The sequence below is a fragment of the Heteronotia binoei genome, chromosome 2 (assembly GCF_032191835.1).
Source record: "Heteronotia binoei isolate CCM8104 ecotype False Entrance Well chromosome 2, APGP_CSIRO_Hbin_v1, whole genome shotgun sequence".
Classification (NCBI taxonomy): Eukaryota; Metazoa; Chordata; class Lepidosauria; order Squamata; family Gekkonidae; genus Heteronotia; species Heteronotia binoei.
Window position 1 is genome coordinate 132,359,174 of NC_083224.1, and position 27,665 is coordinate 132,386,838.

Genomic DNA, 27,665 nt, shown 5'->3' on the forward strand with positions numbered 1-27,665 from the left:
CATCTCAGTGACAACTCTGATCCATTACCCGGTAGAAAAGTAACAGCTAACCTTCATCTCTTTGAGATGAGTCCTCCCGAACCAGAGACATTTCATCTCCTGTTGGCTTTCCCCCAAGATTTAGTTTAAAAACTGCTCTGCCACCTTTTTGATTTTAAGCACCAGCAGCCTGGTTCCTTCTGGGGACAAGTGGAGACTGTCTCTTTTGTACAGTTCCCGCTTGTTGCAGAAAGCATTCCAGTGTCTAACAAACTTAAACCCTTCCTCCTTACACCATCGTCTCATCCAACGGCAATTAAGACGACTAGAGAGACAATGGTGACATACTCGTGACGAAGCTACAAGAACATCCTATAGGTCATTTATGTACCTATGAGATGGCAGTCCAGGCCACAAAGAAGAATTATTTTGCATCCCGGATTGCATCTGCGACCTTGTGCCCAGCACAATAGTTTAGTATAATTCGGTCACTAACAATTTTACTGCATGGTAAACAAAATATTAGAGAATTGGAAAAAGGCTGTGAGGCTTTTGCGAGCTTTTTCGCAGATAAAGTCTCATCGCTCCAACATGACCTTCCTGCCATACTTGATACAGTGAAAGAACTTGGGGCACCGAGCACGTCTTCTGGTCCAGTTCTGGATTCCTTCAGTCCACTCAGCCTGGAGGAAGTCAACAGGATCCTTTTAGCTGTACGCCCTATGACTTGTAGGTTGGATCCGTGCCCGTCCTGGCTTATAAAAGCTAGCCAGGCGATGCTACATGAACCACTGCAAGGTATCATCAATAGATCCCTGATAGAAGGGATCTTTCCCATGCTCCTTAAAGAGCCTGTGGTCCGTCCCCTCTTGAAAAAACCATCTGCAGATCCAGCTGTATTGGCGAACTATTGGCCAGTATCAAACCTTTCCTTTTTGGGTAAGGATATAGAGCGGGTTGTGGCAATTCAGATACAGGGATTCCTGGAGAACACTTCCACACTGGATCCATTCCAGTCCGGCTTTCGACCAGGTCACGGGACGGAGACAGTATTGGTCGCTCTCATGGATGACCTCCTGCGACATCTGGATCGGGGCGGCTCAACAGTGCTGCTATTACTGGACCTGTCAGCAGCTTTTGATACGGTTGATCATCAGCTACTGACTGGCCGCCTTGCCGACGTGGGGATTCAGGGGTATGCCTTACAGTGGTTGACCTCCTTTCTCCAAGATAGGGGACAAAGGGTGGTGATAGGGGAGGAGTCATCCCAGAGGCACTCACTCACATGTGGTGTGCCTCAGGGTGCGGTTCTGTCCCCGATGTTATTTAACATCTATATGCGCCCCCTTGCCCAGATTGTCAGGAGGTATGGACTAGGTTGTCACCAATATGCAGATGACACCCAGCTCTATCTATTGATGGGTGGCCAGTCCGACTATACCCCGGAAAATCTGGACCTGGCTCTTCAAGCCGTAGCATCCTGGCTCAGGCTGAGTTGGCTGAAATTGAATCCAACAAAGACAGAGGTGCTCTATCTAAGCCGGGGTGGTCCAAGGGGAGGGGTCCAGCTGCTGGCTCTAGACGGGGTGCCATTGATACCAGCCCCTAAGGTCAAGAGCTTGGGCATGCTCCTTGAGTCCTCCCTTATAAAGGAGGCCCAGGTATCAGCCACTATTAGTTCTGCCTTTTTTCATCTTCGGCGGGTGCGGCAGCTGGCTTAAACTGAGAGAGCGCTGCCACCTGACATCAGCTAGAGATCCCGGTGACCAACCATCTGAAAAGCAGAACTGCCAGCATAGTAATGGTACAGCACCGTGGAATAGTTTTTAAATTTTAATTGTATTAATGTTTTATAGATTTTATTGACTTATTGTCTTAAATCGTGTAAACGACTGTTGTAAGCCGCCCTGAGTCTGCTTGTGGAGAGGGCGGGATAAAAGTCTAATGTAAATAAATAAAATAAATCTATACATTGAGACTTCTAATTTGTGCCTGTCTCTCCTGCCCTGCACGTGGAACAGGTAGCACTTCTGAGAAGGCTGCCTTGGAGGTCCTGGCCTTAAGTCTCCCACCTAGCATCCTAAATTTTTCATCCAGAACCTCACGACTGCATTTCCCCATATTGTTGGTGCCAACATGCACCACGACCACTGGCTCCTCCCCAGCACTGTCTATCAGCCTATCTACTACATGAGTAATGTCCGCTACCTTCGTACCAGGCAGGCAAGTCACCATACAGTCAGTACGTGGTTTTGCCACCCAGCTGTCTACTTGCCTAAGGTTCGAATCACCAACTATCAAGACCCCTCCTCTCTCCCCACCCAAGGATGGTTCCTTGGCGTGAAAGGATTCCCGCTCACCAACTGAAGAAGAGGTCCCTTCTAAGGGCTCATTCCCCTTATCCTCAGCACGGTGCCCTGTTCCCTCTCAACCCTCATGCTCCCTGGCAGCAGTGGGGCTGCCACGTTCAGCACGGTGCCCTGTTCCCTCTCAACCCTCATGCTCCCTGGCAGCAGTGGGGCTGCCACGTTCAGAGCGGGGCTCATATAGTACGCCCCCGAGAGTCTTCCCCGAGTGCCTAACTGACTGCTTCTGCTTCTCCAGGTCAGTCACCTTGGCCTCAAGGGTGCGAACTCATTCCCTGAGGACCAGGAGCTCCTTGCATTGAGCACACACCCAAGACTTCTGTCCTGTGGGCAGATAGTCATACATGTGACACTCAGTGCAAAACACTGGAAAGCTTCCACCCCCCCTGCTGGCATTCTACCTTCATGATAGCTTTTTTCAAAAATATACAGTCCTCTTTAAATCCTGTTTGTTTATGTGGCTCCCCTTCTGGAGGGTCAACTTACCTTATTGGGAGCACAAGGAAATTAGGGATCTGGTTTCCTGGTCCTTACAGAGCCCCCAGGCTAAGAGCCACAGGCCAAAAGCCCTTTAGCTCTCTGGCAAGATGCAGCTTAACAATGCAAAGAGGGTGGGGAACACAGCCACTCCTAATCAATCAGCACCAATCACCTTCACCTTCAATCACCTTCACCTTCAGTGTAGCAACAGATATGTCAAAATAGGAGACAAGTATCCTTAATTGTTCAGAGTAATAAAATTATACTCTGTTCTTATGCTCCATTCATCTCCTCAGGCATGCATGTGCATGTATATACACACACATTTTTTTAAAGGAGCATGGCGTTAACTAACAGCATCCTTTTCTTAGAGGTGGGTGCAGTGTTGTGTCAGAGAAATATATTCCATTGCATTACAATCACTATTCCAATATACTATTCCAAAAAAGAAATACATTAAAATACAGATGTGTAGATCTATATTTTAATGTCTCTCTTTTTTGGAATAGTGATTGGTTCCTCACCTATGTAGTGGATCAGCGGTGCAAAATATATGTCTCTTTCAAAAGGGCAAGACATTATTCCCCAACCCTCTCTTTAAATTGCAAAAAATGAAAAAAAAATTAAAATTACATTGTGTTGGTGGATGGTACTGAGAATTGGTATGCTACCTGAAAGGCAGTCTCAACAACTAGCCTTTCCTCCTGTTGAAGCTGAGCTATGCCAAATTTGTAGAACCAGTTGTTAGCAAAATTGGTGTGGATCTCCTCTTAGATGGGGGAATTAGCAGAGGAGGCCTTGGCAGAGCGTAGGAGAGATTTTTTACCAATTTACGGTGTAGTTTTCAGAATAAAACTCCAACAGTAAAATAGTTTTAAAATAAAATGTTTTACTTAGAAAAAATATAAAGATGCAATCACACGTAAACAATCAAACACATACAAACAAGAACTAGGAATAACAGTAATAAGAAATAGGGATATTTAGGAATATTGCAGGGGGGTGGGGGATTAATACTACCTGGTCCATGGATCCTTGAAGCAGAAGGCAAGAAGGTGGAGAGTAGCCCAGAGTTTGGGGGTACAAGACACATGTGGTAGGATAAGACAAGACTTGCCATGTGCTGGCCTTATATTACCAAATTTGTGCCCTCAGGTTATAAGGTCATGTGGTGTGTAACCAGTAGGTCAGGTGACCTGTGATACTGCAGTGATGCCAGTACAGGTGACTCTTATGCCACCAAAAGACAGGGGGATGCTCCCAAAGGCTTGAAAGGATTAGTGGGACTTGATGGGTTACCTATTGAAAAAACTACCTTAAACAAAGAAAAGAAGTTGGTCAATTTAGAGCCAAATTGCTTATCTCATTGTAACACCAGTGCAAAGACTGTGGGGATGATCTCCATGATGGGATTAAGTCCTTAGCAACAGCCATTTTCTTGGGCTTTGCTTTGTGTCCAGTGATCTCAACAGCTGATAGAAACAAACTTTTGTTATGCGCGAGCATTGTAGCAAGCTCTTTTGTCTAACTGCTGGCTACTTCATCTGCATCGACACACCTGGGGAATGTGACTCTCCTGCTTTACCTTCATGGCTGAACAAGATGAATCCAGGATCCCCTTCATCATGGCTTCTGCTGAAAGCTGTTCTTAGAGGCTGTCTTCCTTGGACAGAAGTGCAGTTGTGTTCTGCATGGCTTGGCAGCTTCTTGGGGAAGCCTGATATAGAGTCCTTCTATGCAGGAGGAATGCACAGTTACAGCACTGGCAGGAACAAGCAGGGAGGCCTCTTAGCTAGGCTGGAGTGCCCCACACAGAGTCAAAATGTTCATATTGAGTTAGTTCTTATACCCAGTGTTTGCTGCTTATCACTGATTGTTCATAGAAGCAGTTTGCCTGTGTTCACACAGTATAAGTTCATAACAATAAGAGTCCTGAATCTCTGACACTAGGCCAGAGTAAAGATGGAGGAGGGGGCTCATGCTTACACAGTGATTCCAGAGCTGGCTGGGAGAATGTATATTTGACTGAAGTTGTAGCACTCTTGAAATATCTTCTGTCAACCCTGGTTCTCAGATCCATGTGGAAAGACAAGGGGTTACAAGATATCACCTGCATGCCTATAGGCAGGGAAACAAGGGATAGTCTCAGATATCTTTTCCAAGTCATACCCTTAGGCCCAGTTCTTGAATGCAGAAAGTGGCTTGCATGGTTGTGCTTAAAGCAGTGCCGTTGGAGAGGTAGCTCAATGTGACAAGCTATTTGTGTGAGAAAGCTCCCTTTTTCTTTTCCAGTGACTTCCAGATCTTGTCTATGCAGCTCAGCCATTTGCATGGTTAATGTTTGGGAGATGTTTGGTTTCCCACATGCAGAGCTACTTTTGCACAGTAGTAGTAGTAGTAGTAGTAGATTTTATTTATATCCCGCCCTCCCCGCCTAGGCGGCTCAGAGCGGCTAACAACATTTCACAGTTAACATAAATAGTCCTTCTGTTTGTTTCGCATTTGTTTCAGAAGTCATATGTATATACTGAAATTAATAGTAAAGGGTTAACTAGAACCTGATTATGGGATGGAGGAAAATTTTACCCCTTAGACTGCTTTCTTACTTTAATTTTTTTGTGTTAGTCTGAAGTTGGCTGAAATAAAGCAAATTGTTACATTCAGCAAATAAAGTGATTTATACCATTGCCCCAGTGACAAGTGTGAGCTTGTGTCCTTTAATAAAGCCATGTTTGGAAATGCTACCAAAGCCTGACAAGGGACTTGTGGGGGTATGACAGAATACACTATCATTTAGTGGAAGAGCAGCTGCTAGGGGACCTTTTGAAGGCAAAAAAGAGGATGGGGAAATGAAGACTGTATTCAGGGGAACTGCAATGCTGTATTTTTATTTATTTATTTTAGAGAATGGGAAAGTCTCCAGGCTCCACCCACGAACTCCCCAGGTATTTCCTGAGTTGGATCTGGCAACCCTACATTCAGGGGTTAGCAGACAGAGGAGTTGCTGGTGGTTTCCTGCAGAGGTGGATTGGCCATTTAAGTTAAGGGAAATAAATGTAGAGAACTTTGCCTGCACAAAGTCCCAGGTTCAGTCCTGGACATCTCCAGTTAAAGAAGGACCTTTCTCTGTCTTGAGACAGTAAGAAGGGCTTTTCTCTGAGCTAGATGGAGCAGTGGTCTAACTCAACATGAGACAACTTCTTTCGTTCATATCAATCAAATGGTCAACTAAGCTACATAGTCCTTTCTCTTTTCAAAAGAAACTCTGCATAAACTGTGCAATCACAAGGCAATCTGCTTCCTTTCTCCACAAGCAAAGTTTTTCTCTTTGTTATGTACCACATATCAGTAGTAATTTTTTTTAAAGACAGCTCAAAAGCTGTCCTATACCATCTTAAGTGGGAATGATGACTATGTTCCTCTTCAACAAGCAGTATCTCATAACAGCTGTTTTCTGAAACCATTCCAACATTATTTCTCAAATTGTCCCCAGGGGAAAAAAACCCTTGTGCTCCAGTTCTTCTACAGATAAACTCTGTTACCAGATCAGTCTTGAACAAGTAAGCAAAATGCATTTAGTTTAAACTAAATTGTTACCTTTAAGATATGAATTCTTCTATTAAAATTGCACAGCCAATGTTTGCAAGAATCTTTAAATACAAATCAGCAGGCCAAAAAAGCTGCTAACTTACAAAATATTATTAGAAACATAATTCAGATTGCCTGTGAGGCTCATTTTGTTTGAGGGCAAGAGACACTAGTGAGTCCTTGTCTTCTGCTTGGTTTAAACAGGATATCCGGAAATGGAACCTTTTTGTGTTCTATGGAAACATTAAATGTGCTGTTGCAAAGAACAATCTGTAAACTATAACACGTGCTACTCTCACTAAGTCAACTCTCCTGCTTCACTTAGCCCACACTTTACTTGCCATATGTGACTCACTACATTTTCTTCATATTTTACATTCAGGAATTTTGCTGTAAAGTATTTCAGCCATCCCCCTCCATATTTACTTTTTATATCTGAAAGAAACAGTATAAGAAACTTGTAAAATAATCTCACTGTGGGGAACACAGAGAAACTCTGAAGACTTGAGAGTTCTTCCAGAATTTTCTTCTTCTGGTTGATGCCAAAACTCATACAAATGTCAATGTATACATTAAAGTTCACAGTACTGGGTCCCATCCCACAGCGCAGAATGTCATACGGATCATCGTCTTGTACGCTGCAATCTCCGTCTTCACTTTAAACCCACACCCAGGAGAGGAGGTATCCCTCGGAGGAAGTTTCAGGTTGGCAGCCTCCAGTCAGCCGAAGTCAAAGCTGCCTTCCAGGCAAAACTCCAGTCAAGAATTGAGGACCTCAGTTGCCCCACAGACCCTTCTCCAGAAGCACTCTGGGAACACCTAAAAACTACCGTCCTGCAGATCTCTGAAGAAGTCCTCGGGTTCTCCACAAGGAAGAACAAGGACTGGTTTGATGAGAACAATCAAGAGATCCAAGAATTACTGGCAAAAAAGAGATCTGCCTACCAAGCACATCTTGCTCAGCCCTCCTGTCCTGGGAAAAAAAGCAACCTTTCGCGCTGCATGTAGCAACCTCCAGTGCAAGCTTCGAGACATTCAGAACGAGTGGTGGACCAAGCTTGCAGAGAGAACCCAGCTGTGTGCAGACACTGGTGATTTAAGAGGGTTCTACGAAGCCCTGAAGGCAGTATATGGTCCATCATATCAGGCTCAGAGTCCCTTGCATAGTGCAGACGGCCAAGTGCTCCTCACAGACAAGGCATCCATACTGAACCGGTGGTCGGAGTATTTTCAGGTTCTCTTCAGTGCCAACCGCGTAGTTCAAGATTCAGCAATCCACCTCACCCCACTTCAACCGGTGAAAACAGAGTTGGATGAGATCCCCACCCTAGAAGAGACTGTTAAAGCCATCAAGCAACTGAAAAGTGGCAAGGCAGCAGGAGTTGATGGAATTCCACCAGAGATCTGGAAGCATGGGGGCACAGTACTACATAGCTCACTTCACAAAGTACTTGTCACCTGCTGGGAACAAGGCAAATTACCACAGGACTTTCGCGATGCAATCATCATCACCCTATACAAGAACAAAGGGGAAAAGTCAGACTGCTCCAACTACCGGGGGATAACCCTGCTCTCCATCGCAGGCAAAATCCTTGCCAGAATACTCCTGAACAGACTGGTGCCCACCATTGCAGAAGAACTCCTCCCAGAGAGCCAGTGCGGCTTCAGAGCTAACAGGAGCACCACCGACATGGTATTTGTTCTCAGGCAGCTCCAAGAGAAATGCAGGGAACAGAACAAGGGTCTGTATGTGACTTTTGTCGACCTTACCAAAGCTTTCGATACCGTTAGCAGGAAAGGCCTGTGGCAAATCTTGGAACGTTTAGGATGTCCCCCAAGGTTCCTCAGCATGATCATCCAGCTACACGAAGACCAGCGAGGCCAAGTCAGACACTGCAACGACCTCTCGGAGCCCTTCCCAATAGGCACAGGTGTAAAGCAAGGCTGCGTTCTCGCGCCAACTCTCTTTACGATCTTCTTTAGCATGATGCTTCAAAGAGCCGCAGTAGATCTAGATGAGGACGATGGTGTCTACATCCGCTATCGCACCGATGGCAGCCTGTTCAACCTGAGGCGACTAAAGGCACACTCCAAGACAATGGAAAAACTCATCCGAGAGCTACTGTTTGCTGACGATGCTGCACTCGTCTCCCACTCGGTATCAGCTCTGCAGCATATGACGTCCTGCTTTGCAGAGGCTGCCAAGCTATTCGGCCTAGAAGTTAGTCTGAAGAAGACAGAAGTTCTCCACCAGCCTGCACCCCAGGAAGATTATCACCCTCCCTGCATCACTGTGGGTGAATCAGTTCTGAAGACAGTCCAGCAGTTCAGCTACCTGGGGTGCATCATCTCCTCAGATGCCAAGATCGACAAGGAGATTGACAACAGGCTGGCAAAGGCAAACCGTGCATTTGGCCGACTGCACAAAAGAGTGTGGAGCAACAAGCATCTGAAAAAAGGCACAAAGATCAATGTTTACAAAGCGGTTGTGATGACAACCCTCATCTATGGCTCCGAATCGTGGGTTTTATACCGTCATCACCTGCGACTCCTTGAGCGCTTTCATCAGCGCTGCCTTCGCACCATCCTCAACATCCACTGGAGTGACTTTGTGACCAACACTGAAGTCCTCAAGCGGGCAGAGGTTACCAGCATCGAGGCACTGCTGTTGAAGACGCAGCTGCGCTGGGCAGGGCATATTTCTAGGATGGAAAACCACCGCCTTCCCAAGATTGCCCTGTATGGCGAACTCTCCACCGGCCATCGAAATAGAGGGGCACCAAAGAAGAGGTACAAGGACTCCTTGAAGAAATCCCTTAGCACCTGTCACATCAACCATCACCAGTGGTCTGACCTAGCCTCAGATCGCAAAGCATGGAGGCACACCATCCACCAGGCTGTCTCTTCCTTTGAGAACGCACGCATAGCTGGTCTTGAGGACAAAAGGAGATTGAGGAAGAATCGCACTGCTACAGGACCAACCCTAAATCAGACTTTTCCCTGCAGCCGCTGTGGCCGGACCTGCCTGTCCCACATTGGTCTTGTCAGCCACCAGCGAGCCTGCAGCAAACGTGGACTATTGCACCCTTCTTAAATCTTCGTTCGCGAAGCCAAGCCGAGAGAGACTGGGTCCCATGCTCTTTAACTTGTTCATAAATGATTTGGAGTTGGGAGTAAGCAGTGAAGTGGCCAAGTTTGCAGAGGACAATAAATTCTTCAGGGTGGTGAGAACCAGAGAGGATTGTGAGGCACTCCAAAGGGATCTGTTGAGGCTGCGTGAGTGGACATCAACGTGGCAGATGAGGTTCAATGTGGCCAAGTGCGAAGTAATGCACGTTGGGGCCAAAAATCACAGCTACAAATACAAGTTGATGAGGTGTGAACTGGCAGAGACTGACCAAGAGGGAGATCTTGGGGTCGTGGTAGATAACTCACTGAAAATGTCAAGACAGTGTGCGATTGCAAAAAAAAAGGCCAACGCCACGCTGGGAATTATTAGGAAGGGAATTGAAAACAAATCAGCCAGTATCATAATGCCCCTGTATAAATTAATGGTGCGGTCTCATTTGGAATACTGTGTACAATTCTGGTCACCGCACCTCAAAAAAGATATTATAGCGTTGGGAAAAGTCCAGAAAAGGGCAACTAGAATGTTTAAAGGGTTGGAACACTTTCCCTATGAAGAAAGGTTAAAACACTTGGGGCTCTTTAGCTTGGAGAAACGTCGACTGTGGGGTGACATGGTAGTGGTTTACAAGATTATGCATGGGATGGAGAAAGTAGAGAAAGAAGTACTTTTCTCCCTTTCTCACAATACAAGAACTCATGGGCATTCGATGACATTGCTGAGCAGTCGGGTTAAAATGGATAAAAGGAAGTACTTCTTCACCAAAGGGTGATTAACATGTGGAGTTCACTGCCACAGGAGGTGGTGGCGGCTACAAGCATAGCCAGCTTCAAGAGGGGGTTAGATAAAAATATGGAGCAGAAGTCCATCAGTGGCTATTAGCCACAGTATGTGTGTGTGTGTGTGTGTGTATATATATAATTTTTTTTGCTGCCACTGTGTGACACAGAGTGTTGGACTGGATGGGCCATTGGCCTGATCCAACATGGCTTCTCTTATATTCTTATGCTATAGGTGGAACTACACATTGCAAAGAATGCCGGTCTGCTGCTGGAAAAGCCAACCTTGGGTTTGTTGTCTTCCCTGCCAGTGTTCTCTCTAAGTTTTGTGCATGTGTAGCTGCTTGCTAACACAGGAAGCCTCACTCAGCAGCCACACAGGGTCTTGCACTGTCCATTTTAAGATCACAGCAATTATATTCTTCTCAGGATGTGAACTGCTCTGCTCAAGGTGTGTGTGTGGGGGGGATTAGAGCAACATTGCTCCCCTTCCCTACTTTATTATTTTATTAAGTTAGAGACAGAATTCTGTAGGCTCAAGGATTGTGAGTTTTCACCATGTTTCCCTCCCTCCAGCAGTCCTGAGACATGTGGTTCATGGGCCTATGCAGAGGACTGGGAATGGCTGTTTAAATTTCCCATTCCTGTTAGCAGCAATCAATGATGTGAAGCAGGAATGGTATGTAATGACATTAGGAAACATAGTTTGTGGAGTAATAAATTACAGAATAACAGGATGGTGCTCAGTACATTTTGTGAATGAACCACTATTTTAGACTAAAAATACTCACCCCCAAATGGGGTACAAACTCACCCCAAAATGGTTTTGATTATTTACTTAGCAGCTATTGTTTAAAGCACAACTTATGTGTGGTGGTGGTGGTGGTGGTGGAATTTAAACCTGTGCATTAGGTTATTCCAGATATAACCAAGACAAAACAAAACTAAAAGCAAAGATTGAATAATTAAAGTATTTAACAAAGGAAGTTACACTTATGCATCAATAAATGAGAATATCAAAGTGCTGATGAATAAGTCATAGAAAATAAAACACTAAGCGTATAGCAGAACACTAAATTTAAAATTCACTTTTGATACAGGTCAGGACTTTTGTTAACATAAAACAAAGATGTTAACTACAATTCAATAACTTTATCCAACTGTTAGTAATTTTTAATGTAAATAAATTTTGAAAAAACATCCCTCAATTCTTCATCCTACACCATCTTGTACCAGGAGTCAGCAACTTGTGGCCGTTTTCCATTTCCTATCAATTTCTAATCTTTTAGCAGAGATGAGGAACTTGAAAAATCCTTAATAAACTGTTAAATTTTTAGTCTAAAATAGTGGTTCATTAAATACAGTAAAGTAGTAGATAATCATGTTAAAGTAGCATGAGCAACTGCAATTATTTCCTCCTTAAGCACCATGAAAACGATATCAAGAAGACTCACAATGAACATGTGAGAAAAAGCAAAGAGGAAATGTCCCCCCCCCCCCACCATTCCTACGGCCCACTCCACTGTTGTCTTCCATTATTCATCCTCTTTGCTGCCACTGCTTCTGCCCTTCCTTTACCTTCAGACTTTCTACTGTTGCTGCCAGAGGTCATTTAGTAGAAAAAGAGGTGCTGGAGCCCATTAGCACAACTCATTTGCATAACTCATTTGCATACGCCCCACACCTCTGATATCACCGGAAGATATACTAAATTATATCTGCTCAGCATCTACCTTAAAATGCTTCTTGAATTATAATTGTCATAATACAACCTTACTCCCATCATTCGTTTAAAATTACTTTCTCCTACATGACCACAGTGGCATGATGATTTCCATCTGCCGGCTTTATATGTTTTGGTTATTTCCCCATTTTTTGTGGGAAAAATATTAGAAAGTTTGTCATATCTTCAGTTCAGCAAAATTCTCACAGGGTTCAGCAGAATTCTCATAGGGGGTTTGAACAATGGAACTCAGAAGCAAGTATTGGGAAGTGCGGTAAGAAAGAAATAGCACAATAAAATGTAGAGGTTCCAGAGCTCCGCTCCTGTGAGCTCCTGCCCAAAATGGGGCCTGGTTGCTACCGCTTCAATAATATGATAGTGTTGCGAAATCTAATTTTTATGTAATTTCAGAAAAAGCTCACTTTTTTGTTATTTTTTCAAACTCCCTATGTTGGTAGAAAAATATCCCCTATTCCTGGGTGCCCTCTCTAGTTAATGTTTTGATCAATATAACTATTTCTTATATGTTACATTGCACACTCATCTGCTAATTATTGATTATTACACTGGCTGTGAAGATCCTTGCAAAGATCTTTAAAAACATCCTTGGCATCATGTTTAAAGTGGGATAGATCAAGGGTGGGTAGAAGGTTACTTGGGACTGATAAATCACTCTCCAAGCAGAAAAAAGTACGGTAGCTTTCCACAGCTCCTCCAGTGCTACTGTAATCATTTTCTTATCCTTCCCTTTATATCTAACTGCTACAGCCTCTCTCCTATTTCCCTTCATGCAAAGGAAAAGGAAGCATATGCACCTTTGCTATGGATGAGAAACAGAGCAAACACCCTTTTCCATATGTCACTTCCATATCCTTCATGTGTGCATACACACATGTTTGCTCTGGACAGGAAAATTTGCCTCTTCCAGGGAAAACATAGAGGCAACTTTATATAATCCCCAGATAAGACAAGTTATAGTATGGGGAGATGGTTTGCTTGGGGGAACCAGTAGAGGAAAGGTTTTCCCCATCCAAGCACTGTAGACATGCTTTGGAAACTTGTCATTTTGTACAAACTACATTTTGTGAGTGGTGGCTCCCTAAGTTGCTCCCAGAAACATAAAGTCTAACCCTGTGTTTTTCTGGAGTACATAGCTGTCCAACTATTGGATTTCTACAAAAGATAGATGAATTTATTGTCATTGTTCTCAACAAAAAGAGAGCAACGAAATGAGGTAAAAAAAAATCTGTACCTGATCTGGTCCTCTCCACAAAAATTCACAGGGAAATACCTCTCTTTCCTTGCATACTGAAGGTCTGAAAATCAATCCCTAGTATGTCTACTGAAAGAATCTTGGGAAGAAGTTGATAATAATCCTCTTCTGTCTGAAATCTTGAAGAGTCTTGACTAGTGAGTAACTACTGAGTTAAATGGTCTGGTTGAGTTATAAGGCAGTATTTTATGTTCAGTCACAGAAGTTTTATGGAACTCAATCCTATTCACATCTGGTTGATTTCAGTGGAACTCAATCCTATTCACATCTGGTTGATTTAAATGTCTCTACAGCTAATTGCCTCTCTCAGAACTCCACATGTCCAGTTCTGCTGCCAAAGGAGAAATATCCACCACTCTGGGTTTATGATGAGAACTCACCATGTTCTGAACCCAGGGGTTCCATCTTTGTTTCCAGGTGCCCATGCTTTTAATAGCTGACTACTAGACTGGCCTTCAGGTGCAGTATTTCTTAAGGCTGTGCAGTGATGGAGAAAGCCCTTTTCAGTCTTTACAATCTTGGTGCTCCTTTGCAATAGAGAGGTACACTATATGCAGTACTTTCAATAAGTGTCACCACCGTTTGGTTTGAGGTCAACATATGTACCTTTTAACTTTTCTAAGTCCAGTAGGATACACTGCAGGCAACAGTTAATAAACTCCATACTCTTGTATCACAGATGGAATACACAAATGTTACCATCTCTTTCCTGACACAATTAAAAAAAAATATTTTTGTTTTCCTCAAGGACAAAGTGAATGATTACAGGATCAACAGAATATAGGCACTAGAGGCCATGACATCTCTGAGGCCCAAGAAAAGTCAGCATATTACATCATTAGGGCCATTCAGTAGGCTTTGTGAAATTCCTTTTTTTATTAGGGTCATTTATTGTGTTCCAATATCTAAGTTCCTTTAAAAATTCCTTTGTAAATTAAAAAAAGAACTGCACAGAAGGTTATGCATTATCAATGAACTACCCCCACTGACAATGTACTTGATTAGTCCATCTGTTTTTCTTCTTTGTATCTGTTATTGAAAATGCACATCTATATTAAAAAGTTTTAGGAACAATTCCCAGTTACAATGTTGTATAATAAATTGTACATTTTATGTTTTAATTTTGTTTTATCCACAGGACTTTGCTTAGAAATTGAAAATGCAGTGATAGTTTATTACAGTTAAATATAGATTCATGTAGTTTGAGTCTAGTAGCACCTTTAAGACCAACAAAGTTTTATTCTGGGTATAAATTAATATGCATACACAAAAGTGTGTGTGCATATCAAAGCTTATACCCAAAACAAAACTTTGTTGACCTTAACAGGGCCACTGGACTCAAACATTCTACAGTGAAATATGACCTCATTATTCACAAGGTCTCCAGTCCTTGGGCTGCAGTGCCAGTGGGATTTGTTGTTCTTGGAGGAAGGTGCTCCTAGCTCTAGTCCACAATGCATGCACATCCTTCCCATTTCCTAGTTTTATTTATTTATTTTGTTTCCATTGGTTTCAATGGGAATGAAATTTCTGCTTGTAATAATTAATGACAATCTTAGGGATTGCACTGCAAAGGGATCCTGTCTATCAGATTTTAGGGAAATATCTTAAAGATGTTTTAGAGGAATATCTTTGGACCTTTTGGGCTTCGTCATTTGGAATAGGAGTAGTCTGTCCATAAGCTCACTAAATGGATTTGCCAAGTATAGTTCACAAGAGTAATCCCTCTCCTGGGAGCAAGCTAGGGCACGTTACAACAGCATATATCTAATACAATACCAATAATTAAAACATTCAAACAATTAAAGTTTACATTTCAGTTAATAATCCAATATTGATTGCACCAGTAGCCGTCTGTTTCTATTGGATATCCATCTTCAGATTTTCTGTTGGACATCGATCCATATATTGTTCGGAAAACGGGCAGCAGCCAAGCGATAGGAAAGATGGTCTGGAAAGGAGATGCCGGTATACTGTATATTTTCTGACAAGTAGTGATAAACATTTGAGCTTGACTACAGCTGGATCAGGATCACCATCCTGGAAAAATGCATCCTTCACTACATCAGCATGCAAGATCTCTAATCCATTCAAATGAATTAGTTCAGACTTGCAAATAATCACTCATCTGATCTCTCTGAAAATGAGATACATCGGTCTATGATGGGATCCTCTATAAATCCAAAAGCAACAAAAACAAAAACCCTAATGATCAGACATATGCTTTAAAGAACAGGAAAGGGTCAGTGGGAGAAACAGATGCTTTGCCCCACCGCCTGAACCTTTGCTCCAAGGATATCCGCATCCTTGTGCTGCAGTTAGCTGTAGACAAAAATGCAGTACCTGTTCATTTTCTCTCTGAGGAAGGCAGAGATGGTGGACAGTTTTTACTGGGGAAAATGGCAGGATTAACTCTCTTCCTCTGTGCTATGGCTACAATCCCCACTGGTTCATTTGAGCACTGATCTCCTGCATGGTCTTGCCCTCAGAATTCAGTCTCCAGTATTCAAACAGGGAAGTGTTAGTGAACTGGAAGAGAATATGTTCTCTTAGAGGATATCCTTGTTCTTCAAACATTTAATGTGTGTGTAGGGGAAATAACCATATTGTCTGCTAGCAAGTTTTATGGTTGTATTTGCAAAGCTGCATTTATTATTCTGTCATCTCTGATAGTACTTAATGGAACCGATAATATTTGGACAAAATGGGTAACTTAGATTCTATGCAAAGGATTTTTGCTTTGTAATTCTGCCTACTTTAGAGACCAGTAGAACATGTTGCGTAGTGTTGAGGTTTGCTAGGATTTACTTCCAGAGTAGTAAGCACTGGAGTAGCGTACATGACCTTTGTTTTTTAAAGAAAAACTAACTACATTGCAATATGATCTGGAGAAAAAATGAATGTGAGAGATTTTCACAATGTTGTGTGAGTAGTCCTCTGCTCCCTTCTTTGCTTTCAGAATGAAGGGGGGAAACCCTATTTCAAGGCAGCAAAATGAAAATAGATCACCCACCTAGCTCAGTCAAGTCAATTGAACAGACAGTTTGGGATATAATGACATGAAAACTGATCCAAGGCAGGAAATTGACTTGGTCAGATGTATAGCAAATGATAGCAACCAGAAACAACATTGTGGCCTGGCGCATAAAACAAATCTTTCATTCTCTGTCTTTCCTTCCTATATCCCCCCCAAAGCAAGTCATCTGCCACCTCTGCAGAATGAAGCACTTACAGGGCAGTTTTCTAATGCAAAACAGCAATGAATGTGCAGGTGGCATGTGGTCAAGTTCAGGTCAAGATGAAAGCAAAAGTGCTGCAGATATATTATGCTATCCCCTTCTGTGCTGTGGGGCTGCATCTTCCTTTTGGGAGATGTGGAAGATTTATTAGTTCCCATCAAGAATTTTGATTTACTAGAGAAAAGCCCTTAATTGTGATGGGTTAAAGCACAAAAGTGATATTGTCCCTGTTCTGGAAAAGTATATTGTCCCTGTTCTGTCACACATATTCTCTTGCATTGTGAATTTTATCAAGAAGAAAGATTGCAATAAATTATTCCACTCCTCTCTAAATTTGTACCACTGATATATTATGTGAATTTTAGATCTGAAGTACTTTGAAAACATCTCTTAGAAGATACACAGCAACTTTCAACTTGCGTGATAGTAAAATCCTATACTATAATAATTAGAAAGCGGAAACGTTTAGAATTATCAAAATAGATTTTTAGCTATCTGAGTTTTATGAATGTGAAAGGGCCTTAAGAGATGTTCTGAACTTATGTTGGTCTTTGACCATAATAAATATTGACTGACTGGCACTCAGTGATTATGGGGGAAAGCAAAGGAATGGCACTTAGCACATGTATGCAGGCCTCATTTTGACTTTATCAAAAGTAAACATGAGTCTAAATTTTATCGTGCTCTTTCTTTCTCCCCCCTCCCAATACTTGCTTCTGGGCTCCATTGTTCAAACCCCCTGTGCTCTTTCTCTCTCACCCCCAATACTTGCTTCTGGGCTTCATTGTTCAAATCCCCTGAGAATTTTGATGACCTCTTAAGATTTGACAAACTTTCTAATATTTCCCCCCAACAAAAAAGGGGAATGGACAGATGGAAATCTTCCTCATGCCACTGTGGCCACTTAGGAGAAAGTAATTTGAAAAGTATGATGGGAGTAAGGTTTTAGTATGACAATTATAATTCAAGAAGCATTTTAAGGTAGATGCTGAGCTGATATAATTTAGTACACCTTCCGGTGATGTCAGAGTTGTGTGGCATATGCAAATGAGTTTTGCTAATGAGCACCAGCACCTCTTTTTCTACAAAATGACCCCTGCATGTATGGGACAGCTAGAACAATGAGCAGTGACAGTTGAAGCATCTTGTGGGAGCAGTCTGCACAATGAGTTGTCTGCACAATGAGCTAGAACAATGAGCAGTCAGACAGTTGGTGGTACTGTGCCTGTTGCACCCACTCTCCAACATCTCAAGGAGCTATTCCAGGAATTTATCTGTTTCAGCATAAATCAACTCAATTAACTTCAGACTTCAAATGCAATTCCCGAACCCAGTTTGATTGTTTAGTAGAAACTGGCAGCATCCTTCTTGTCACTGGCCTACCTGAAATGTCAACATGAGTGAACAGCTTTCTCCAATCTACTTCAACAGGTTGTTTCTCTCTGGGGCTTATCTAGCATCCCTAATTCCTCCAATATGCAGCACAATTATATAATCCTGGTGCTTTTCAGATTGCCCAAGCTATTTTTCCGCATATAGAAGAGCCTTGCTCCATGCCATACTAGGCTCTTTCACTCTTCCAGTGCATCACAATTGTTCACTTTTTACCTAGGGGACATGTACTGCTACTTTAAGTAGTATTTCTCCCCCACCCTGTGGTTGGATAATTAGAGTGGCCTGTTTTGAAGGACCACAATGCCAACAAATTTGGCCATCAGAATACCTAAATGCGGGGGGGGGGGGGGGAGAGAGAGACTCAGTTTTAAAATTCATCTGGAGATGGATTAAGATTTCTGTGGCCTGCAGCCAATGCTAGATTTAAATGCAATATGAAAGCTAAGAAAACTATGTGATACATAAAACACATCAATCACAGAAAGTCTATTTATGAGCATGCCTAAAAAAAGAGAAGGAAAGCAGGTTCACAATAAGTTATGTCTCATGAATGGATAGAGACACAATAATCAATAACCTGAGAGGCTGCACGTGATGCAAGAAATGCTGGAGAAGCTTAAGAAATCCCAATTTAATTAAAAACAACTTGTGCATATGGGGTGAACATTAAAGGTCTTGGACTCTTGGCAACCTTTTACCCTAGTTTTTAGATTACAGATGCATTCTTTGCCTCAGTCTGAGATGATGAATTATAAAGATCTTTTTTCAGCATTTCAATTTAGAGGTGATGGATTATATTGTGCTGTAAGCATATATCATGCATTCTGTTACTGTTGATAATAATGATTACAATAGTCAGATGTATGCCAGGTGCTTTGCAGAACAACGAAATAATTTCTCTACCTTCACAATGTAGATTTAGTTAGTTATGAGCAGATAGCATTGCTCAGGAAAAGACATAGTACTGTCTCTTAATACTTAGAGAATCTTCAATGCTTTTTTCATCTGCCACACGGCAAGATAATATCACACTGAAGCAGCTCAGATACAAGGTTTACTACAGCTAAATCAGAGGTATTCAAATGATCTTTAGCTTGAATGGCAATTTGATCACACATTGTGAGTAACACCTTCAAGCAGAGAAAAAATGTTCTCTTTCATGTAGCTGCCTCTTTCCTCTTCTGTCATCTGCCCAACCTGACAGGAAAATAAAATTGCAAGAGATACTTTTTTTGCTTACCTTGATTTGGAGGGAAGGAATATTGTGTGTCTTGTCTCTTTCTCTAAAACAAACAGGAAGGTGGGTCTAGGGGGACAATTTAGGAGGGGCAAGTCTCCCTTGCGGCCCATGGAGCTGGGCAAGCCATGTGACTTTTTTCTTATGAGGTTTAGTTTTGATTTGGGTGTACCATGGATGTCACAGAAGAAATTTTTGTTTGGAGTCTTGTGGTTTCTAATTCCCAAAGATGAGCACATTAATGTTAATGGAGTGTTCTAAATTTGATTGCAAATACATTGCACATTCTCACACTGTCCCGGGAACAAAAGTACATTAAATTCTAAACATGTCACCATGATCAATGCTGCAGACAGATTAATGCAGGGCTGGATTAGGAGACCAAAACAACCCTGACATCCCTCAGCCTCCACTAGAGAAATGCTGAAGAGCTTATCTAGATGTGTTGGGGCTGGCACAGGGTGAAATCAGCTGCTACTATGCCTATGCTTCTTCTTGCTGGCCTGGGCATGCTGAGGCCAGGGAGGAACACAGCTCCTTGCCACCTGTGCTGTGTCCAGCCAGTAAAACAGGAACCACCATGCTTGTGCTCATCTTCATCAGCTATACCATGCCAAGGCCAACAGGGCAAAGCCACCGTCCTCCTCCTTGCCAGACCTATTTGCAAGGGCAGGAGGCTCATAAGTTCACCTGGATTTTTATATTAAATGGTCAAATGATGCTTGGACCAGGGCCATCAATAGCACAGGCACAAATACATATACTTGAAATGTAGCTGAATTTAATTGATGAGTGACCCTCCTCAGAATGATCCTGTACATATGTAATCCAAGCAAGCCAGTGAATTGCAGGCATGAACAGCAGCTGCCTTGCCAATCATTGTGCTGAATGTTGTCTACTACACAGATGCAAACAACCAACCAACTCAGTCCTATAGGTACTTGTCCCAACTCCCAACAGAAAGTGATCATTACAAGCTAGGTCAGTTCAATTTTCAAATGTCTTCTTTATTAAAATGAAGTCATTATGAATCTAAGTCTTGACATATTTAAGTTGCTTTTTCCTAGAACCCTTTTCAGTGAGGGAGCTTCTGCAGTTTGCCATTGTCATTTACTTGACTTTCCTCAGAACAATAATCATTCTAGACTTTTCAGGCACTTTTGTAACTAGTTGCAGTAAAATCCTAGGGATAAAATCCTAGGAATAAAAAGCTTCCAAGAATTCTTAAATGTGGCTTGCTCTGAAACAAATAGAAAAGATGGAAGTGATACTGGCACTCTGGTAGGAGTAGATCTTCAAAGTCTAGATGGAGTGGGGTTATCTTTGGCAGATCACGTGAAGAGGTAGGGGTGTTCTTGGGCCCAGCTTTGCTGTTGAAAAAGCATGTTGGTGCTGTGGCCAAACACACCTTCTTTCAATTACAGTTTGCTTGTAAATGGTTTCCGCAGCTGGACTCTTCAAACTTAACACACTGATCCACTTTACTGCAACTTAGTCTATTGTAACATGCTCTACACAGTCTTACTGTAACATGCTCTGCTGTCCTTAAAAGCAGAACTCTCATTTGGAATGCAGCTGCTTATTTGATAACTGGAGTGAGCTATTTTGAACATTTATTGGCAATACATGTTTGGAAGCAGCCTGTATTGACTGGCTATTTTTTTGAGCTTAATTTAAGATACTAGTGATCACGTTTCAAATTCTTCATAACCCAAATATCTGAAGGACAGTTTATCCCTGTATGAATCTGTGTGTGAACAGCACTTCTCTGGTTAACCTATACTTAAACCCTGTCCCAGGGCTGTCAGTTCTTACCCTGTTGGTGCTTTTCTTGGTTTGTGGCTGTGATTAGCTCCCCCACCCCACCCCACCCCTAAATTTATGCAGGACATTTAAAAGGCAGTTTCATGGCCTGCTGTCAGGAAGACTTTACAGGCTTATTGTTGAGCCTACTGTTGGGATTGTTGAGAAGCAACCCTTGGAATGTCCAAGGGAATGATTTTATTGGTGGCCAGTAAAGTAATTACAGTGATGTATGGGTGGTTTTACTTTATGCCTGCCATATTGGCATCTTCTTGGCAGCTTTGACTCCCGGGGAAAAGTTAGGGTATGAATAAACAAATTGACATCAGATTATAACTTCAGTAAATCAATCTTATTCTGTGCTTCATTTAACCAATGGAAACAAGGCTCCACCCGGAAGGCAAGTGACACAAAGCCTTTTTAAGAGAATGCAGCACTTTCCTAAAGTGGAATGAACACAAAATAACATCCTTTTGTATCTAAAGTTTTATTAGAACAAACTTGCAAGAGCTGTAAAACAATTAACAATCATGTTAAATATTAAATGTTTTAGTTCTGAAAAGATATTTTCAACAATATGATCCTAGTATTTCTGCACAGCAGAAGCAAAAAAAAAAAAAAGATTTTAGAGCTCAGACAGCCATGTGCTCATGTTAATTTGCTTTGGGGCACAAGAGAAAGAAAAACCAAACAGATTTAAACATCACATTTTAAATAGAAATGTGATTACAGGCAATTGACAACATCTCTTTCAGATGCCACTATGCAATTTATGTATATATTTGGGATGCCAGTAGAATCTTTTTACATTGATTGCATTAGTGATCCACAGTAATGCTGTTAGTAATACATCTCAAACTCTGAAAAGCCATTATGTTCTCCATTTTGTTATTAGTGAACTTATCAACGTTTTGCAAGGTAAGTAATAATCTGTTTCACAAGTTAGAAACGTGAGTCATTTTATAAAATAACATTTCTTTCAAACACTAAATAGACAAAGAATCTTCAAAATGGAGTATCCACAATGAAAAAATTACTTTACACTCCTTTAATATGCACCTTTTTAGTTTCCCTTTCTAAACCATGAAAGATTAGTCCTGCTAAAAATTTACACAGGAGTTGGACAAATTCCTCTCTGATCAGTTAGCCAACATATTTTCTTCTATCCTTGTGCAAATCTTTGAGATGGACTCTAAGATTAAACCATAGTCCATGTGAATGACTTTAACAAAGCCAGCCTTTCCTCTCAATTCTGTGATCTTAAGCACTCTTGGAAGTAAGAGTGACTGAAACCAGTGGGATTTATTGCCAACTAAAAGTGTTTCAAGATTGTAGTATGATGCTGAAGCTCTGAAACTATTTTTCCCCTAGAGAAGCCTGGTTGACTTCACTGGAATATCCCTGGACACTATTCTGAATGAAGATTAGTTCAAAATTTGCAGCCCAATTTGTCTGACCACCTGCTTCAGGCCTAAAAAACAGAAACATATTCTGACTGTATCTGTAACACTCTTGGTGTACCACTGTAATTATCCATCCCAGTTAGGAACGTTCACATACTACACTAACAATTTACAAATTAATAAATCAGCTACACTGATTATGGCAAATGCAAATATGTTTCCATGACAAAAGGTTCCCTATGTTTTGTGAACTGTCCTATCAAGATGCCACTGGGGATGTCACATTTATTCCTGTACCTGTAGAATAGTTTTACAATCTGTGCAAAGATTGCAAGATTAAGGAGAAACTCCAGTTATATATGATTCAATTGCTGAATCTTAGGACAGGTACAAACTGAAATGTAGCTGCATATTTTGTAGAAATTTGCTCTACAGAAATCTGCACATGAAGCTTTTCACTTCATGCAGATAAACACTATCACCTGCTGTTTGTGGCAGATCAAGACATTGTTAGAGGCAGAGAAGGCTGAAAAGTTGAACTCTTCTAACATTTTGGTTTAAACACAACTTCTCATGAAATACTAAAAGAAAACAAGGTACCACTTTGCCCAAGATTTTGCATATCTTTTCCCACATATGGATTGCATCCCCAATTGACACAGAAGGTCAGTACAGAATGTGAACAGGACAGCATCAGCACTTTGAGAGGAATGGATGAATGCAAGTAGCAAGTAGCACATTAGTAGCACATCCTACCTCAATCTATATGGATATTTAAAGGTAAAGGTAGTCCCCTGTGCAAGCACTAGTCGTTTCTGACTCTGGGGTGACATCGCATCATGACAATTTTCACAGCAGACTTTTTATGGGGTGGTTTGCCGTTGCCTTCCCCAGTCATCTACACTTTCCCCCCAGCAAGCTGGGTACTCATTTTACCAACCTTGGAAGGCTGGAAGGCTGAGTCAACCTTGAGCTTCCACTGGGATCGAACTCAGGTTGTGAGCAGAGCTTAGGACTGCAGTACTGCCGCTTTACCACTCTGCGCCATGGGGCTCTTATATGGATACTTAATCTACCAAAAATGAAAGTTGTATGACCTAGGCCTTGATTTATTTTTTAAAAAATCCTTGAGCCATGAATTAGCCACAGATAAAGCTAAATACAGAAACCCCAAACATTCATTTAATGCTATAAAGTGTATCATTCTCTACTGCTTCCTTTTCCAAACACATGATAATAAAAAACTAGGAAATGGTAGATACTGAAAGCATTCTGCACAAGGGCAAAATAATTGATTTTGTATCCATACATTTCAAGTAAATAAAGAGATTCACTTTTCTTCTCAAGCAATTGGTGCTTTGTCGTTCAAATGGTGCTTGTAAACTTTAAAACATAAGCTAGTTAATACCAATAGCCAGTAAGGCACTTGATCATAGAGCACACAGCTGTACAGGCAAAAGGACTGACCAGACTATTAACAGAATCAAGAGATGTATTGTATGACATATGGACAGGGACAGTAACTGACTTTCATTCTCAAGAAACCCTCACATCATGTTTGCTGAAATCTGCCCTAGACTCACAATAGTAACACATTTCACATCTTATCTTTAAAAAGCCAGCATGTTAATACACTCCTCCACCCCAAAATACCCAAGCAACAAGAATTAAAGTAGAATGAAAAGAAAATTTGGTATAAAAATGCTCCCTTTTTTTGTTGCTGAAATTTTAAAAAACAATATTACAAATTTTGATGGCTTCACACGTACAATAGCTTTGGTATAAAACATGCGCAAATAAAAGCCGACAATTAACACAGTATTGAAGAAACAATGCATTGAACCAAACACAGTTGTGTGATTAGGACAGTGGGCATTCTCTACTGTTTCCTGGCTGGCACATTCTGCTTGTTCAGAATCTTCAGCAGAGATTTAGTCATGTAAGGTCTTTCAGCAGAGCCATCCTGAGTTTCTAAATCTTCCACTAGGAGGAAGAATGGCAGAAAGCAAATGATCAAACCATACAATATGAAAGCAATCCTGCCACCTTCTGGCCCTTTTCTGCACAACAGCCTCCGGTAATTTTAAATAATGAATGTTTTGGTATTTACTACAGTGTAAACACAGTTGTAATAATATAATCAGCCCTTTGTCATTATTCGGGCCAGATGCTGCACCAGTTCATCCAAAGGGACATTTGTCTTACCAATGGCTAGAATGAATGCAGGATCAAAGCCTATTTAAAAATGTATTCTCATCATAAAATTATTCATCCGATACTTGTTTTCTCTAAAGCGACAAAGTGCATTTTATTAAGCTTTAGTTTTATGTTAAAGCACATTATGCATAATACCAACATTTATAATAAACAGCAGAATTTGGCCCAAGGATTAAGAAACACAATCAAGTTGAAAAGTATTTGTCTTTCAAAAATAAATTATTAGTTTGCACATTGATGCTAATTTCTGAGAAAGATATTCAGGATTTTTGCTTTTCAACCAAGCTCTTTCAATAAATTTATTGTATGATGAATTACTGCCAAATTTCAGTGCTATTGCTTTGCATTTTCACAGTTTTCTCAGTTGCTCAATTAATGGATAAAATGACTATATTATAATTTTCTTCAAAAACATTTGCCAGTGACACTTGATGTGGATCTTAAGCATTACTGCTTAGTGGTGCCTGCATAATGGTATGTTCTGGGTTATGTTCATGGCATAGCTACTGGAACATCCAATCCAAAATATTTAAACAGTAGTTAATCAAATCTTATGATCAGACTGGAATTCTCCTCCATTAGGATCAAAGGGAGTGATCACTGATATTAACAGACGATTGCCTGAAGTACGCAGTCCAGCCTAATTAGATGCATTCATGTCTATGAATGTACTTAAACTCAGTGCTGGACTGAATCCTACTGGCACAAACCAGAAACAAAGATCTGGCAAGCCTAAGAAACTTTCCACTACCTACATTCCTGGCCAAGGCATCTTGACACTTATTGAAGCCCTGCCGATGGGATGGGATGGAAATGTGCATCTGCTTCCAGAGCCATCAGCTGCCAGCCCAAGCTGGACTGGAGCCTATTGTGTTTTGGCCTTTTCTAAGAATGGTAATGGATCTGTAGTGTGCTGCTGAGTATTTGGTTAACCCAGCAATCTGTTACCAAAAAATTGTTACCCTAAAACTTATAAATCCAATGATAGTTTGTATTGTTTTCTATTGTGTCGTCACCTCAATAAACACATTTGTTACATTCATCTGATGAGAACCTACATTACATCTTGAAATATGACATTTTAGTTGAGTGCATACTAAGCTTTTAAATATATTTTGGGCCTAATGTTTTCTCAAAGGCCTCAGAATACAAAACACTGCAATTCAAACTAAATTTATACGGAAATACTCCACATTTCAACTGAACTGGCTTCCATTATTAAATTGCAACTAAAGAGTACAAAATTCCACCAGACTTTGTGCTGGTCCTACTGAATGCTGCCCAGCAGAGGTGCCAGGTGGACTTCCTCCTTATCCTCTACAGTTAAAGCTAGCACAATGAGAGCTTCATTTTATTCCACTGAACATCTACAGCTATGTAATGTCTATTTATCTGAAGTAATTTTTGGCAGGTTCTAATTGAGGGATTTTGATCTAATAGGGTTGGTCTTTTTACTCAGTTTTTCAATAAAACAAGGCATGCTCTTGTACCCCAAATAACCAGTCATTTTAAATACAAATTCTCAGTCTTCTCTCCAAATATGTTGCCATTTCTGTCTTAATGCTGGACCACAGGATAAAGAAAATTAGCATATGTTTTTAAAACAACATACCACTCTCATCTCAAAAGCCTCTCATCACCAGGAACAAAAGAACAGTCAGAATCATTTGCTTGCCATTCAGCCGAGAAGCACAATAGTTTCATAATTCATGGTGAAAAAAGTAGCAAACTTTAGATTATGCTTTCCAAGATTTTGTTCCTCACTTAGCTTTCACTAATAAACATGTACAGTAAAACAGATTTGGTATTCAAGTGCTGGGCTACTCTAATTTCTTCCTGTGTATTTATAATCTTTGCACAGCTAATGCTTTCTCATTATTGGCTAAGAAATATCTTGACCTTATTGACCCTCTGCCTTCCATAGCTGATAACAGAACTTAGTTATGTGATTAGGTCTCTAAAATTGCAGCACTTATTTCAAAATAAGTTCCACTTAGTTAATACAAGTGGCTTAGGATAGTGGCCATAATACAGTGGAATGGCTGTACAGCAGAAGCTGGTGGAGTCTTCCTACTTTTTCCATTCCCACAGTAAATGTGACCACCAAAAAGTCATTGCTAGCACTCATGGGACTCCCATGTAAATGAAGCCAATGAACATGAGTACTTTTTAAATTAATTTTATTTATATCCTGTTTTTCATCCTAATGGGGTCCCAGAAAAGCTCATCACATCATTCTCTCATCCAGCTTATCCTCACAATCACCACCATTATCTTAGGTTAAGAGGACTCAAAGTCACCAGGTTAGCTTCCATGTCCAGATCCCAGGCTGACACCATTAAAGCATGCTTTCTCCACCAAGCTTTCTAAAGGTACAAGTTGCAACAGAGCACTGGATAAATTTTGCTGATTTCCCGTTTTGCCTGAAACCCCTTTGCCATGTTACTTTTTGTCCAAGGGGCATCACGACCCAAAAAATGCCTTTTCAGGGGTCACGAAAGGATGCTACGTGAAGGGGTAGGCAAAGAAAACCTTATTTTCAGACAACTACAGAATCAAAGCCAATGTTCTGTGGTCTTTACAAAGAGGCATTATATTCTTAATTCTGAATGTCTAAAATAATGCAACCAAATTTGGTGTTATGAATCAGGTTCAATGTGGAACATTACATTTAACATCTAGGCACTGGGAGATTGTACCAAACAAACATTATGCAGATTTTGTATTGCATCAGAGTGAATAGAGACTCTTGTCCAGCCTCTCTAAACTGGTATCTCTGGCATAGCACTCTTCTTAAATAGTTAATAATAATATGACTCTGTTCTCAGCATTTTCAAGAATTAGCTGTACTCTTTTCATCACTTTCCTTGAGTTGAACCAGTATGACACCAACGTCTTTTTCTGCAACATATACATTTTGTAGTAGGGGTGGCTGGCATAGCAGTGTACCCTTCTTCATAGGAACTCAGAAATATCTTTTAAATCACAGTTTTAAATAGCTGTCAACCAGCATGAACAGTAAAAATACAGCCATAGCACCATAATTACAAATTTAG

General features: G+C 41.2%; 1 protein-coding gene across 1 annotated transcript in view; it reads right to left on the bottom strand.

Annotated features, from left to right (window-relative positions):
- Positions 1 to 24,092: 24,092 nt before the first annotated feature.
- Positions 24,093 to 27,665, bottom strand: part of SLC44A5 (solute carrier family 44 member 5) — a 333,196-nt gene continuing 329,623 nt past the window's right edge. The window contains exon 22 of the mRNA XM_060232035.1: positions 24,093 to 24,375. Coding sequence (XP_060088018.1) covers positions 24,272 to 24,375 — 104 coding nt within the window. The 3' untranslated portion in view covers positions 24,093 to 24,271. The remainder of the gene's footprint in view (positions 24,376 to 27,665) is intronic.